Source organism: Sciurus carolinensis, chromosome 9, assembly GCF_902686445.1.
Source record: "Sciurus carolinensis chromosome 9, mSciCar1.2, whole genome shotgun sequence".
Taxonomy (NCBI): Eukaryota; Metazoa; Chordata; class Mammalia; order Rodentia; family Sciuridae; genus Sciurus; species Sciurus carolinensis.
Window position 1 is genome coordinate 60,437,191 of NC_062221.1, and position 17,214 is coordinate 60,454,404.

The 17,214-nt window shown below is 35.2% G+C and overlaps 1 protein-coding gene across 3 annotated transcripts in view; it reads left to right on the top strand.

Annotated features, from left to right (window-relative positions):
- The window catches only part of Il1rap (interleukin 1 receptor accessory protein), a 134,209-nt gene that overhangs the window by 86,623 nt on the left and 30,372 nt on the right, over positions 1-17,214 (top strand). For all 3 annotated transcript variants that reach the window (XR_007110193.1, XM_047564108.1, XM_047564109.1), the window contains exons 5-8: positions 6,282-6,447; positions 9,372-9,443; positions 11,705-11,831; positions 14,118-14,266. Coding sequence is in view for 2 of the 3 variants with exons in the window: in XM_047564108.1 (XP_047420064.1) it covers positions 6,282-6,447; positions 9,372-9,443; positions 11,705-11,831; positions 14,118-14,266 (514 nt within the window). In the remaining variant the exon portion in view is untranslated. The remainder of the gene's footprint in view (positions 1-6,281; positions 6,448-9,371; positions 9,444-11,704; positions 11,832-14,117; positions 14,267-17,214) is intronic.

A 17,214-nucleotide genomic window follows, 5' to 3' on the forward strand; every position in this document is an offset into this window, starting at 1 on the left:
GTTTCAGTTGCTGCATGCTCCTGTTGCTGTACCGCAGTGCTGGTCTTGCCTTCAGTTCTCTACCTTCTAAGTCAGCTGTAAGCACCTGCTTAGGTATCTTGGCCCCACTATAGCAGTTCTCTTTTTGTTGAATTACCTACCTTGACATTATAAAAATGATCTCTTTTAGTAATATCAATAAATCTATGAAGATTAAAAGTCACATTAATTATAATCAGTTCCAGCAAATTTGCTTTCCTCTTATCTGCAAGCAGAGTACTGCTGAATTGAAAGGAGGGAGCGGAAACTAATAATCTCACATTTTACTACTATAAGGCAGGATGGTGGTGCCACATATGTTATCATACATAAGACTCATCAAAACTCCCTACCGTGGATGCCACCTCTTAATAGATTAAGAATGGGAGGCTCAGAAAGGTAAATCATTATAGTTAACATCTATTGATCACAGGGACTACATTCTAAATGCTTTATTATACTCTAGTCTCTCAATATCTTGTGAAGTAGTTCTCTTTTCCCCATTTTGTAGTTGAGGAAACTGAGGTATAGTGTAGTTGAGCATTTTGCCAAAGGCCACAAGGCTAGGAGCCAAGATTCAACCAATGTGTTAAGAACCCACACTGCTACATTTCTTCTATAATTTAATCAAAGTCATCCAGCTGTGGATGTGAGTCTGGGGTTTCAGGCAGTTCTGTGTAGTCTTTGAGCCTACACTACCTAGGAGTGATGTACAGTCTGGTCCAGTCTTTACTTTTAGAACTCTAGCACTTAGAAGGGCAGGCAATCTTTGAACAAAAATCAAACTTTGGGCTGGACTATCGTACCTAGGGAAACCTGAGAGGGCCCTGGGAAATCAGAGGGTCTCTAATAAACTGAGTTTGGAAGAAACAGAAAACCCAATGTTTGTATTTCAGAAATGCAGAAGAAATGGGACAGGATTGTATTTCTGTCCTCTGCATGTCTTCTTTTTCTTTTTCGTCCTCCTTTTGGCATTGCAGGGTTTCCTTAGTTGCAGACCCAGAATTCACAGTTCTCTCATTCAACATTCCTGTGAGGTAAATTGATGTGCAGTAAATGTTTGTTGTATGAGCCAGGTTTCCTAACCAGCCTGGAAAACAAACCATGGTTTGTAAGTGATCTGCTGAATTTCAAATAGCCAGTTTATCCAAGAACTTCTGGAACACACTGTGTATATAAATTGGAGACTGCCTGTTTATTCACACAGGGACCTCCAAATATATAGCAGGAAGGACAGAGGTAAGTGATTCTGTTGTTGTTTTTATTGCTATTATTGTTAGATTTATTTAAAGACCTGGGTTTTAATATATGAAAAGCCATCCTCACTTTCATATTACTGAATGAATTCTCTTCCTCATTGTTGTAGTTTGATATTTGAAATGTCTTGTTAGAGAGATACTAGCAAAAGCAAAGGCAACTTCCCTTTTCCTTGAGGATCAGGATAACTGCTTTGGGTGTTTTGAATTTTTCATTTATGGCAATGGCTGATATACTTACAAATGCCATTTAGCAGAATGATTGCCATACTGGATATTGATTTATCAAAAACTATTTGCTTTCATACCCATTGTGATCATTAAAATTGGTATGTTACCTATACTTATAATTTTTGATGTGAAATTAATCTGAATTGGTCAGATATTGTTTGTGAATTGCTCTCAGAAATTAGGAAAATCTTTGTTTTTTTCTGACAAAATACCATCAGGAAAGAACATTTTTAAAAACTGTCAATCCAAGCCTTTTCATTGGCATAGGATGTATTGTTGTGAAGTTAGTTCAAGATCTGTGTAAGAGACTTTATTTTTTAAACGCTCCCTTCAATTTGGTTCGGTAACTTGGCTAGATTGATTCTTTATCTCTCTCCTTTCTCTATAGTCTCTAAAGTAATTTTTAACTTTTGTCATGAAGTTAGTATGCATCATATTCTCTTTCAGAACTATACATGTATAATTCTCTCTATATATGTGTATATATACACATGACATTATTTTATATACTTTTAGGCCCTCTGAGGACCAGGATTCATCACTTAAATAAAATCCAATTCAAGTAAATGTCTCTGAAGCCTTGAGGCTGAATCATGCCAAATGAATCACCTATTCTCTATTGTGATAGAACTTAATTTATATCTCATCTCTGTTCCTGTAGCAATTTTATTTCTGTTCTATACTAGGTAGTGAGCTCTATCTTTCTCTCTTTTTCCTTCCCCTAAACACCAGTCACACAGCACAAAACTAAGCCAATATATATTGCACTTAGGAATTGATTAAATAATTGAATGAATTAGACTGAACTGTAAAATTCCATGAGGGTAAGTGCCACTCCTGTTTTTACTGACTGTTATACATCTGGCTCCTAATAGTGCCTGGCACATAGAAAAGACTTTGTAAATATTTATAAACATTGGATGACTTAGCTCTGTTTATTGGAAAAGACTGTTTTATGGAACTCCTCTGAGACTTCATGACAAAATATAATGTATTTTATACCAACTTAATCTTGGATACAAAAACTTCAGTAGCTCTTCCTGACTGTTCAGATCTTATATCCTAATTAAACTCTTTGTATTCTTACTCCTACCACCCCTTTAATAGGAGTAAGAATACAAAGAATAGCTATATAGAATATAACTATAGAATAGTTATAGATTATCCATCCTATAACCCACCACTCATGTCTTGTATTCCACATGCTCACTACCACTTACATACTCCATGAGCTCTCCACTCCACTCCATGTCTTGTAGCTTTGCTTCTTCAATACACATTTTTGATCATGCAACAAATGTATTGAGCTCTGTGTGCCAGATATTGGGCAAGTTGCAGGCCATGCAGAATAGTGCTCATCCACATCCCACTGGTCCCTACAGGAGTTAATGTTCTAGAGGAGAAGGCATTGATTTATCACTCTGCATGAAAACAGAACATCATAATGAAGTAATTTAAGTACTAACAAGGAGGGAAAAAATACTAGGAGAGGGCAGGTGAGTTCTTCACACTTTTTCTTGTGTCTAGAGTATATTTTTCTCATGTCTTCCAGTAGCTGTTAATAGTCTACTTATCCTTTAAGAACCAGCTCAAGTCTTCCTTCTCCATTAGGTTTTTCTCAGTTCTTTCTTTTTGATCTTCAGGTACTTCCCACCCCCATGTTTTCCATTGTATTCATTTTGTGGCCCCACTACAAGGAATACCTGTGAGTTGTAAATACCTATGAGTTAGGAGACATGTCTTTTCCATTTTTTGTGCAAACAGTTCTTCGTGTGTTGTGGTTCATTGAATGCAAACCCTTGCTTTACTGTGACATTCCCCTGACCACAGCCTTCCCCTCTCCACACGCTTCATTTCCGTCTAAGGATCTCAAAGTCATTTCTTGTGCTTTGCTTTACCTGTGTGTTGTGGTCTGTTATTACAGAAAATGTTACGTGGTTGAGAAGTTGCTCTTCTATTTCACTTCTCTCTTTTGGATGAAGAATGAGGAACTGTTGGGTCAATTAGAAGGACTTTAGCTTCTAGTTAGCTAAGTATTTGCTTCATTGAAGAAATTCATTTACTGTTAACTCATTTCTTGCTTTTGGAAATATGGAAATAGGTTTATATTCTTTGAATATCCAACTCTTTGTTCATGTCCATTTTATTCTGATTTCCAGCAAATGTTTCTAAAATCATCATAAAATTTGCAGAATTTATTTTTCAAGATTTTTTATATGTTCAAAAATATTCAGTCTTAGGCACATGTGCTAGAAATGGAGCTACTTATAAGAAAAAGAGTTAACCAGACACAACAGGATAAAGTTAATATGCATTTACAATTTAATAATGTCCTGAAATTCTGCCCCCCACCACACATACACACGTTTCTTCATTTATGTTCTTAAAATTCTATAGGCTTCATAGCTTTGAAACAGCTATACAATGTTCCTTTCAGCACATTCTTAAGAAATGCTGTTGAGGGCCAGGTGTGGTGGTACATGTAATCCCAGCAACTCAGGAGGCTGAGGCAGGAGGATTGCAAGTTGGAAACCAGCCTGACCAACTTTGCAAGACCCTGTCTTAAAAAGAAAGGAAGGAAGGAAGGAAGGAAGGAAGGAAGGAAGGAAGGAAGGAAGGAAGGAAAGAAGGGAGGGAGGAAGGGAAGTAAGTAAGTAAGGAAGGAAGGAAGGAAAGAAGGGAGGGAGGAAAGAAAAGAAAAGAGAAAGAAAAATACTGATTTAAAAAAAGGACTGGGGATGTAGCTCAGTGGCAGAGTGCTCCTCAGTTCAGCCCCCAGTACTCTATCCTCAAAATGCTGTTGACAAATTTGTTAATAATCCCTGACTTCTTATCCTCAAAAGGCTGCTTTTCTAGTTTACCACTAATTGCAGAAACCAGCCTTATTGGAGTGATTGAAGTGATAGAGCCAATCAAACTATTAACACTGGGACTGGCTCCAGGCATAGAATAGATGCAGGTCCACTCTATGGAGTGAAGACACAAGTATCAGGTGGGATTAAAAGCAAAGGCTTTGAAACAAATACATTTTGATTTACAACTGAAACACATAGTTTGGGTTTTGACCCAGTGCTATGACATTGACTGTCATAACTCACAGACCCTGTTTCCTCATTTATAAAATAGAGATAAGAGCACTGCTAACTTTTTTGGGAAAAGAATGAGATAATACAATACATGTTAAGTGCATGTTTCAGTATAATCTTTACAGCATCAACTCACTGCTGGGAAGAGTTGCTCATTCTTAGTTAAGAAACCCGTGAAAGACCTTTTTCAGCTGGGTTTCAGCTCTGTACTGTGCTATCTATGAGATCTCTTTATCTGTCTGTCTCATTTTTTTTTTTCCTCTCTGTAAAACTGGAGCATATTCAGTCTGATCTGTCTACTTCACAGGGATTTAAGAACAGCTAAGCTAACAAATGAGGGAGAAAAATATCTTTCAACTGTTTAAATGAAAGGTGCCACAAAAATCCAATAGAGTTCTAAACTCAATTTAAACCAAATATGACATAAACTCGTTATAAGAATGTGGTTCTTTGTGGCTATTTTATACTTTGTGTGTAACCTCAGGGTATTAAAATCTGCTGATGTGACAAGTGTCCAGGAGCACTGCTTAGTCAGACAGGAGAAACTGCAATGTCAAAAGTTTACCTGAGTGGACATCATCAGCTCCCTCTTGATGATCTTCTCCTTGAAGCAAAAGTTCAGGGCTATCCTTAAAAGACACATTTCCTGTGACACAGAATTACAAAATGTGCCTCTTAGGGCAACTGCCATATTTCAAAATACATGCTCCAGTAATTGAAGGAAGAAAACCTCAAGCATACAAGAATTAAATATGTGAGTACAGGAAATTGAACACATGTGAGTAATAGATTCTCAGAATGTAAAGATCTAAAGGGCCTTAGAGATAACCTAATCCTTTTTATCATTCATGAATTATTGACACTTAAAAGAAAAACAAAAAGTTTTTTGAAAAGTAAATATTCATCATGTTTTTCTGCCACAGAGGATATATTGATGTTTTCAGTAAAATAAAAAATAAAAACAATATCCTTGAGACTCAGAGATAGAAGGTAGGACTCTGGTTATTTTGTATGAGTTAGTACAATCTCAGTATTTAACCATGAACTGAGCTATATGAAAATATGAGTTAGGAGCAGAAATAAACTCTTAGATTTTGATGAGGCTGATGAAAAAAGCTTTTGATTTTTGGATTCTGGAGTCAGTGATGGTCAGTTGTGAAAATGGGATAAAAGAGCAGAAAAATAAAAATGTTTGGAAATGATTGATGTAACGATTCTGCAGACAAAGAAGGCCAAAATCAGACACCTAATTTGAAGTGTAGTTTATCAGATAACAATGGCTAGATTCCTGAATTAATATAATCACTGAAAAGTTGTAAAAATTTATAATTGTTCTCTACAGCAGGACTTGTAATTGTTCAAATTTTCTTAATCATTTTTTAAAACCTTAACTTTGCTTTACTGTAAACATGAGACTCTGAGAATTTGAAAGCTGGATCCTGAGATAGGAAACCTATGCTTTTGAAATCATATCTCAGTTTAGTATTTTTATTTCTCTTTTGCAGAAAAGTTAAGAACATTTCTTTTATATGTTCTTGCAGAAACACCATCCAGATACTTGACCAAAACATGTTTGTAAAAAGTGTAGCATAGATATTTGGATGCTCTGTGCAAAATTAGATGTGAGTGTGTATGTGTTCATTCATTTTCCAAACATGTATATAACGAGTAACACCTTTTCTTCTTCCAGGGTTGTTATAAAATACAGAATTTTAATAATGTATTACCTGAAGACATGAACTTGAGCTTTCTCATTCCCTTGATTTCAAATAATGGGAATTACACATGTGTTGTCACATATCCAGAAAATGGACGCACCTTCCGTCTCACCAGGTCTCTGACTGTAAAGGTGGTAGGTAAGCATGACTTTGGTTGAGTACACACAACAAATGCAATAATCTTGTTTTGGTTCTTAATCATTTATTACATTCAATAGATAAAAGACTTCTTTTGTTCACTGCTTGCATTTCCATGTGCACTGTAAGCATCCAATAACTGTTGGTTGACTGAATATGTGAATGAATGAAGTAAAAGCATATGGGAATGAAAGAGTGTCTGACAGATTGGTGTTTAAATTATATCACTTCTGGTTAATAGTCACATGATTCTGTTTTGGTCAAGATTTCAGTCTCCTAGTCTATGTTCTAGGATTAAGCCTACCTAGCCCTCCAAATAACTGAGAACATTAGAAATAACATACATATGTGCAGACTCAGTTCCAGGCAAGAAGTGGAGACTCATTGAATGATATTAATGTCATATCAAAAAAGTATTTTATTTGGATTAAGTAAACTGTGTCTTTCTACTTATTGAAAGTACTGTTGCTGTGGGTGTTTGCTAGCAGTGTTCAACCATTATTTTTCTCTGAGAGAATAGTGGGTAAGAAAAAGGGAAATAGAATGAACAACGCCTAGGCAGAGTCAAGACTCCTATCAAACCCAGAGATCAAGAGAACTAGTGTCATGATATGTGGCTTTTAGAGTTAAGCCCTAAATACCACAGCATCTACTGTGTTTAAAATGATAGTGTACTAAATGTTAACACTGCATTCCAGCAACCGGAAATAACCTGTTTTGATGCTCCATGTAGTAGAACAACTAATTCTAAATCCCAAGTCAGTGCTCAGGGCTTTGTCTGTTAGTCTGACACCAGATTCACTGTAAATTAGAAAAAAGAAGGTTTTAACATAGTGCAAGTAAAATTCAAATCAAATAGTTTTGTGATCACTTCTCCTTTGTTTACTTTTGAAAATAATGCTGAGTTTGGGATTAATTCACGAGAAAAAAAAAGACTAAATTTACAATCTAGCATGAGAGGATTTTAGAAGTCAGATGAATCAATTATCTAAGCACATATTCATCTCAGCAGTTGTTTCTAATACATCTACTTGAATATGTCCATTTTTAGAAGTTAACAGGTGTACTTGGTCACTCTGATTATAGATATAAAATTTGACAAAGAGGAGTGGAATGGTTCCTAACGTTGAAGCAACACAAACTCGTTTTTTAAAGCTGCAAAGCATTGAGTATTTATTATATATTGCTAGAGATAATTTATTTGTCAAACTGAAACTCTGAGGTAATTTTTATTTGTCTTGAGTTAAGGAAAATTTACTTTTCAAAGATTAAATAAAAATTCAGGTTCATAGAGTTATCATCTGACACGGTCAGGATTAGAATCTGGCCACTAAATCTTTAAAACCCTAAAAAGCACTTCCGAAGTATTTTTCTCTCAACTTATGAACATAGACAATTCTAAAAGCAGTAATTCCAATATTTATCTGATAATTCAGTATCATTAGACATATGGGCTGTCATTAAAATTGTTTTTTTTTTAATTTTTCATTGATCTTTGCATTCATATTATATTATTTAACCAAGTCCTATATTAGGTACTGAGCATTTTGAGGAGAAATATTTAGATAATAATCATAACTAATAACCATGGATTATAAATTTAAAAGATATACTACTATCATGTCATATTTTTGAGCTAAAATTAATTTGGCATCTCAAAAAGAAAGGGAAATAGAGAAGAAATAATGAAAATATGAGAGCAGTTAATTATAATGTCGTATGCAAGTCTATCTCATGTAAGCTTTGGAAGTCAAGAACACTGTTTAAACCTTCTATCTTGAAAATGAAGAAAACTCAATATGTGTTGTTTGTTTCTTTGTAAAGGAAAACCTGTTTTCTATGCCCACAACCCTTCTGTAACCAAACGTGTGAATTTTCCACACCAAGCAATTCTCCAATTCTCTGTGGACACCATCTGTGCTTTCTACAATTTAATTCGGTTTGATACTAACTACTTGGAGCTAGGACAGACCCCACAGGTTAAGGTTCAGTCCCTCAGGACTGCCCCAATCCCTCTTCAGATACCAGTTGCAAGCAGTGTGTGCCCAGGTCACCCACGCTATTGTCCTACTTGCTTATGTACTGAGTATTCCTACAACATCCTCTTTTACTATAATGGCTCACAGTAATCTCTTTACTTAAATTTACTAGTTTATTTAAAAAGATATTATAAAGGATTCAAATAAACATCCAGATAAAGAAGTATAAAGGGCAAAAATCTAAAAGGATCCTGAGCAAAGGAGACTCTGTCCCCATTGTATTCAGGTACACCATCCACTTTCCATCCTCATATAGGGATGTATTCACCAATCCATTTGAGAGCAGGTGGCTCTCAAAATCCCACTGCTTAGGAATTTTATGGATGTTCCATTGCATAGACATGATAGACTTAATCATTGCCATCAGTGATTAATTCAATCTCCAGCCTGTCCCCTTCCCACAGGTTGGGAGTTTGGGGCTGAAAGTTTCAGCCCTTTAATCATGGCTGAAACCAGCTCTCACTCTGAAGTTATCTAGGGATCCATACCATCAGTCATCACACTAACATACAAAAAGATACTTATCACTCCAAAGATACCAAGAGACTTACAAGTTCTTGGGTCTAACTGGGACTAACATCAAATAACTGGAGACAAAGACAAATGATGTTCATGTTACCCATCAACTGTAAAAAAATTACATTGATGTTAGGAATGCTGCATCAGGAATTGGTAACAGAGACCAAATACATATTTCCTATTACGTTACACTTTGCTTGTTTTAAGTGAATGAAGTGCAGTAATTGAGTTCATATTAGACTATGTTCCTTTTTTAGAATTGACAAACTCTGCCAGGAAACTGGGAAAGGCCTCATGGATTTTGGAATAAGGATACGGGATTTAACATCATCTCTCTTTTTTTCTGTATTTTGTTTTCCATCACAGGCTCTCCAAAAGATGCAATACCCCCACAGATCTATTCACCCAATGATCGTGTGGTCTATGAGAAAGAACCAGGTAATTATAGCTGTGCCTCTGAAATTCATTGAGATTCTCTTAATTACAAGAAATAAAATGAAACTCAAGTTAGTTTAAGACAATAAAGGGCTATTGTAAAGAAGTACAGGAATTTGAACTGAAATGTTGGCAGCTCTGGGGATCAGCTACTTCACTGATCTCAAGGACAGCTCCGGGAATCTTTGCTTCTCTCTCAGCATCTGCTCCCTTCTTCTGCTAGCAGTCTTCCTCTGCAGATTAGTGATTTTTCTGTGAATCAAACTTGACTTTGCACAAGGCTTTGGCTTACCAAAGCTGCAACAGGAATGCAAGACCTCCTTCAAGCTTCTGCTCCACTATAAAAAGGCAGAGGGTGGAGCTCAGAGTCAGGACTGTGGCTATCATAGATATAAATTGATAGAATTAATACACCTATATTCAAAAACATCACAGAATGTTTACTATGGCTCTCTGGGTCTCCTATTTTTATAATTTTTTTCTGCTAGACAAAAATCACTTTTAATTGACCAAATAAAAAATAATTTATGTCCTTCTGACTCAAAGTTTCCCACAGTTAAATGAATAGAAAATGTATAAAAACTTAGCATTTTCTATATTGTATCCTTTACAAGAAATACATTCCAGATGTAATATGAAAGAGAATGTGTATAACATGTGCTAAAGATAATATAGCCTACAATCAGCATGAGTGGCAAACAGCAATACCAAAAAAGAATTAAAATGAGTTTGCAGAAATTGTTTGCCTTATAAAAAATAGAGATTACACTAAAGGATCTGCCAACCTTAAATAAACTTAATTTCCTAGAATTAGCTTTGACTTTATATAGTAATATGAACATTATTCCCACCATCAGGGTAATCTCCTACTAATCACTGAAATATGTTTCGTCTACTTAGAATATCATGTTTACAAAAACAGTTTTGGATTTGATGTTCATTTTACCTTTCTTAGTGAAATATTAATCTAGGAAACTGGAGGATAAAGATCTAAGAATCATGCATTAGAAGGGAGAATAGAAAATGATGACTAGTTTAGATAAACCTAAGTACAAATCAGGGTGACCAGATAACCTATCCTCTAAACCTGGACACTTTTTGAGAGTGAAAGTAGTCAGGAAGCCAGGCATAACACAGTATTATTCTTAGCAAGCTAAGATGGGAATTGCAGTCTAGGTCAAATTCTGGTCTAATACTTTTCAATAATCTGATCTAGAAATGTTCTTTAAATTTATGTGTTAGGGAGCTTTCTATTGCTGTGACATAATACCTGAAATAACTTTAAAGGAGAATTGGTTTATTTTGGCTCAGGTTCAGAGGTTTCAGTTTATGGAGAGCTGGCTCTCTTGTTTCTGGGCTTCTGATGAGACAGAACATCATGGAGGTAAATGTGTAGTGAAGCAAAACTTTTCACTGGGTGATGCCAGGAGGCAAAGGGAGGGCATCAGTCCTCATGTACCCTTCAAGGGCAAGCCTCCAACGACCTGCTGCTTCCATCTAGGCTCCGCCCCCTAAAGGTTCCACCACCTCCCAAAAGTTTTGGGGGGGATTTAAGATCCAAACTATAACTGTCTTTAAGATTCAGTTTTTGCTTTTGTAAAACATGAGTATTTACTCAAGATTAAATAACATTAATTGGTATAAAAACTTATAGCACAGCCACTTGTACAAAATTCTCAGTGTGTATATAGCTGCTGCTGCCGCTAACTACTTTTCTCTCTGTGTGGTGTTCTCCCTAATCTCATATTCCATCTTAGAAGGATAACTTAGAACTTCTATTTTTTAATTGACTTTAAGTTTAATGAATGTACTCCAATTTCTTGACAATTTCAAGATGAGGGATTCTTAGTAAATTCTCTGCAGTGATGGAATCATTCCATCTTCCTTGGACAACCACCAAAGATCTGCAATCATCCTTTGTTTATGAGAGAAATAACAGAAGATAGGAGCAGTTCATAGAGGTTTAAGACTAGAAAGGTATTACCAGAACCTTTGAATGAACAGTGTTATTTAAAAAATATTTAGATTGTATTAAATGTGGGCATTCTACTAATTTTATATAAAGTCGTTAATCTTCCTTTATTGGTTTTGTCTTCTTTTTTATTTGTTTGTATTTGTAATAAAGTATGGTACATTGCATTATGGTAGACAACTAGAGAATTAGAATTAGACCAATATAGTTATGTAAAAGTTGAGAAATGATAGGTTAACACAGATTAACTTCATCTGCTAACCTTTTTTTCTTTTTTCTTTTTTTTTAAAAGGAGAGGAGCTACTCATCCCCTGTAAAGTCTTTTTTACATTCCTTAAGGACTCTCACAATGAGGTTTGGTGGACCATTGATGGGAAGAAACCTGATGACATCACTATTGACATAACCATTAATGAAAGGTATCATGAGGGCATGGAAGGGGCGATTCACCTTTGTCAGTCAGTCAAAGGCCCTTTGATTTATATAAGTTAATGAAAGCAAAAATTCTCATTTTTTCCTATAACTAACAAATATTAGCAGGATTTTCATATCTTTAATGTTACATCTCAAAGCAGGGCTACTAGACTTGCAATCCATGGACCACCTACTACCCAAGAATTGATTTAGAATGTTTTGAGACTAAGATCTTCATCATAGTTTGCTAGTAGAACATGCACCATTACTGCTTCTTAAGCCCTATAAGATTCATACATTTATGATCTCATTTGGAAATAGATGGAATATACATTCTACATGAATGAAAAGCTTACAAAATAGGATTGAGTATACATGAAAGTAGTTGTGTTCTTTTTCTCAATCCTGGAGTATATGCCTATTTTGTGCCTCAGATAATTATGGTTTAGTTCTTGTATTGCAGTGAGTATGCATACCCTGTCTTTCTCTCCCCACATACTTGATAATTACTTTAAAAATATTGAATAGATAAATATATGTTCATTAAGTTTTATTTTAAAAGTGAATTGGTAACAAAATAACTCACTCATAAAATAACAACCTGGATCATTTTATTCTTAAATTTACCTGATATTTTTAAGGGAGATGGAAAAGAGAAATGTATGGGTCTTTGAAGACAGAAGACTTCTCTGTAAATGAAATATACCATTGCCAAAGAGCAATTTGTTCACTGCAGCTAGCAATGAGATTAGCTGATCAACTATGTGACAAAGTAGTTCCAAGACCTTAAGCTTTATCACCTATGTGCAAATAGACCTTAAGCCACTTGATTTCTAGAATTCTAAAGCTATTTTTTTTCCTAACAGTTAGTTCAAATTTTGTGCAAAATCATAAAACTTCTACTTCACAGCAGGTACTGTAGAAGTAACAGTGATAGAGCAATATTTTCAATATAATGTGATAAATACAGTGACTGAGATGCATTGGATGTTATAGGAAAATTTAATAGGGGATTCATTCAGTTTAAGGAGATTAGGTAATGCTTCTCAGATGATATAGTACCAAAATCAATATTTGAAGGATGAATAGAAATTATCTAGTTAAAGAAATGAAAAGAATGTTCCTAGTAAAAGGAACATCCTGCACAAAGGCCTGGAGGTTAGAGAAGCAGAGCATATTGAAAGGCACAAAAGGAGCTTCCTGAAATTGAACTATTTTTTTGCAGAAGGAATTGATGAAAGATGTGGCTGGAGGCTCCAAGGGAGTGTTATTATTGATCATTTCAAGAATTCTGAACATCCTGTTTCCCATCTCCATAATAATAACGAATGAATAGCAATGAAGTCATGCTGCTCCTCCTTGCTGCTATTGAAACACTTTCTCAGTATTCAGAATAGCAGGGGAGTTAAGTTTGGACTAAACCAATCAGAGCCCTTCACCAAATTTTCCTGACTGACAGACAGTAAGCTTCATCCAAAGGAGAACCTGAATGGCAGTTGCTATAGGAGATTCATATTTTTCCTCTTAAAGCAATGCAGTTCAAAGGGATTTTAAATCTTGATCGTAGACCCAAAATATTTGATCTTTCATTTACTGAGGTTTGGACATTTATTTTCACAAAGTTTTCTGCTCTGAGCAGATCCTTCCTTTATCTGTTTGGATTTAAACATGAGGTTTCAGTATCTTCACCCAAATATTCCATCTGTGTTCAGAATCCAAGCTTTTGGAATCACCACAGTATAGCACCTATTACTGTAGGATAAGAATAATTGTCTTCGATGACATTTATTAAGCATTTTTCTAACACTTAAGCATTAAGAATTCTTTACTAAATGAATTCAGATAGTGTGTAAGAATTACTACCTTTCTCTTCACACAGGGCATGGAAAGATTAGCCACACTGCACAGAGTTTATAGCACTAAATGACAAAACCCGGATCAAAACCCAAATAGGTCTGGTCCCAGAAGATTCTTTCTAAATCATTATAGCATCCTGCCTCAGAAGTTTGAGTAAAGGAGACAGTTGACTTTGAAGAAGAAGCTCTCGCAAGAAGCTAGCATTGGAATTTGATTTAGATGTTAGGATAGTGTGCAGTATAGATGGTAGAGAGCTGTTGATATCTAGCTCTTCTGCTTTTATGATCACTGCATTACAAGTAGTACTGCCCATCAGCATTCTGTTTGCCGTCACCTGGGTGGGGGCTCTGTGGGTGCTTATTGGTCTGATTCACACAGAGCGTAATGGTTCCCGAGTCTCACGAATGCTTTGGTTTTCTTTTCCTTGTGTCTAGTGTAAGTTATACTAAAACAGAAGATGAAACAAGAACTCAGATTTTGAGCATCAAGAAAGTTACCCCTGAGGATCTCAAGCGCAACTATGTCTGTCATGCTAGAAATGCCAAAGGGGAAGTTGACAGAGCAGCCAAGGTGAAGCAGAAAGGTAATGGATGCATTCGGCAGATGAATCTGTGAAGCCCAGGTGTAACAACTGGTGAATAGGAATATGGGAGACACTGAGAACTCCTGAAGCTAGCACAGCCTCTGACACACATTAATGAATCAAAGTTGGAATGAAAACTCGAGCAGAAGTTTCCATTTACTTGAAGATACTCAAATTATTTTTTTTCTGATAATCTTGGTACGTTACTGCCCAAATGTTGCTAAAAAATCCATGCAATTATGGGCTAAGTTTTATATCTATTCAATCATAAAAAGTGAAAAATTTTAAAAAATCCAAAATTTCCAAAGATGTAATAAAATTGGTAGAGTCACATGTTGATGGTGAATTATAATGATGCTTTTAGAAATTATTGATAGTAAAGTTCAAGATTCATAAATTGATTAAACCATATGACCTAATGCTTTTGGAGAGTTTTCCAAATAAATTGCCTAACAGACAATTATGTATCTATGAAAATTCATAGTACTATCTATAAAAATTAAACACAGCCACCATCTAATTGTGTACAAGTAGTTAAGGTATAGAATATTAATTTGCAGAAAACACATAATTTTAAAATTATCATTTTACATATTTTGTATCAATATTCAAGTAGTTTTCATAGTGTATCATAAACTATAACTGCTAAAATGAAAAAAATTTTAACTTAAAATATAAAAATGATTCATGTTAATATTATCCTATTTTTACATAATAAATAAAAATTATAAAGCCTTCTTGTGTGAGCTGTTGCTCTAAAACAGACTGTCTCATATTATTTTTGGGTCTCTCCCCTAATACAGTATCCCAGACAATTAATCCCTTTCAGTGTTTTTCAGAATGTTTTTCAGTGATTGGGAGAAAGAAATGATGTCATCACACCACACATGCAATTAGGTCATTCAGAAACATCCTGGATCTCAGTGTTTGATAAAGCTTTCAATATTTATATCAAAAATGAAAATGAAAACCTATGTCATAATTGTTACATTTTGCACTGGGACTAAATCTTTTTTTTTTTTTAACTGATGAACAAACAGAATGCACCTGAACATTTCATTACAAATAAGAAAGGGGCAAGGCCTGGAATGTATTTATCTCTTAAGTCCTGCTGGATTTGTGCAGAATCAGTCATAACTTCTGCTCTTCAGTCACCTAAAGACTGAAGTACATGACATTAGCAGTTCTCCAATGTTAAATCCTAAGAGCACTACTAAGAATCATTATGGAACTGCAATAAGTCAGCCTCTTGAAATCCTGGTTTCTGTGCATCTTAACTCTGTTATCTTAGGAAGGTCACTGAATCTCTCAAAGCCTGAATTTCCTTACATTTAAAGTAGGCAAATGAGTGCCAATACCTCATCAGATTGTTTTAAAGTGCTCAGAGCAGGTCCTAGTATATATTCCTATATCTTAAATGCTCAGTAAACGTTAGCTCTTAGTATAATTTCCACAAAACTTTCATAAGTGCTATTTGGCAATGACTTTTATAATCAAATAAATAACACTATAGTTGAAGTTAAGCAGTATCAATCAAGTTATTTTAGTTCAGGACCTCATAGAGTCTTTAATATATAATATTTGATATGAATATCTGAAGTGGGTTGGATTATTGTTGGCAGGATATTTTCAAATATATTTGACTCCAGATTTCTTAATTTTGAAGCATTTTGTGGGTCTCTTCTAAATCTTGTATTCTGGGGAACAATCATGGAAGATTAATAAATAAAGATAAATAACTAATTGTCAAAGCATAGGGCCTATGTAGGAGGCACAAGTCTGCCCACCAAAGCCACTTGAGTAGCTCCCCTGGCACAGAAGCCACAGCTCTGAATGTAGCATGGACAGCATCAGGGTGGGAAAGACATGTAGACCCACTAGACCAGATGATCTGCCTGAAAGGGAAGTCAGACAATAAAACATTCAGCTCTGTATACCCAGTGGTACCAGATGGGTGGTGGCCTTGTATTATTTAGCTTCTGTTCTGGGCCAGCTAAGCTAGAATTCAGATATGACATCTGAGCTCACACTCATGCTTTGCATTTATGAGTCCTTCTTTGATTCATTAGCAAGCATTCTGTGTGCTTTATGAAAATGATGAGAGGAAGGGGCGAGGACCTGGAATAGGTTTTATTGACAGCACAATTGTATCAAGCAGCTAAAGCCAAGAGTTATAGAAGATGGAACTAATGTAAACATGTGACAAGTGCCATTGGTTTTTAATAGGAAAGTGCTAGGGACTGAGGAATGGTGTATGTTTAATTTTATAGAAACCACCCAACCTATTTCCAATTCACACTCCACTAACAGTACAAGTGCTCTACTTCACTAGCCTTTGGAGTTGTCAAACTTGAAAATTTTAGCCATACTGGTAAGTGAGTAGTGGTATCACATTTTTTTTATATTTTAAAATAATATTTAATCATGTCCAAAGGTTTACAATCTACTTCTTTGTAATGACTGCATGTCATTCAGGGAAAATGGATTTTTCCAGGTTATATTTTTTTAAATTATTTATTTTTTATTTTTTACACTCTGCATTTTGATTCATTGTACACAAATGGGGTACATCATTTATTTCTATGGTTGTACACAATGTAGATACCATTCGTACGTGTACATGTACATAGGATAATGATGTCTGTCTCATTCCATCTATTTTCATACCCCCACTCCCTCTCATTTCCTTCTACATAATCTAAAGTTCCTCCATTCTTCTCTCACCCCCATACCCCCACCTCCATTATATAGCATCATCTAATTATCAGGGAAAACATTCAGCCTTTGGTATTTTGGGATTGGCTTATTTCACGTAGCATGATATTCTCCAGTTCCATCCATTTATTTGCAAATGCCATAATATTAGTTCTTTATGACTGAATAATATTCCATTGTGTATACATACCACAGTTTATTTATCCATTCATCTGTTGAAGGGTATCTAGGTT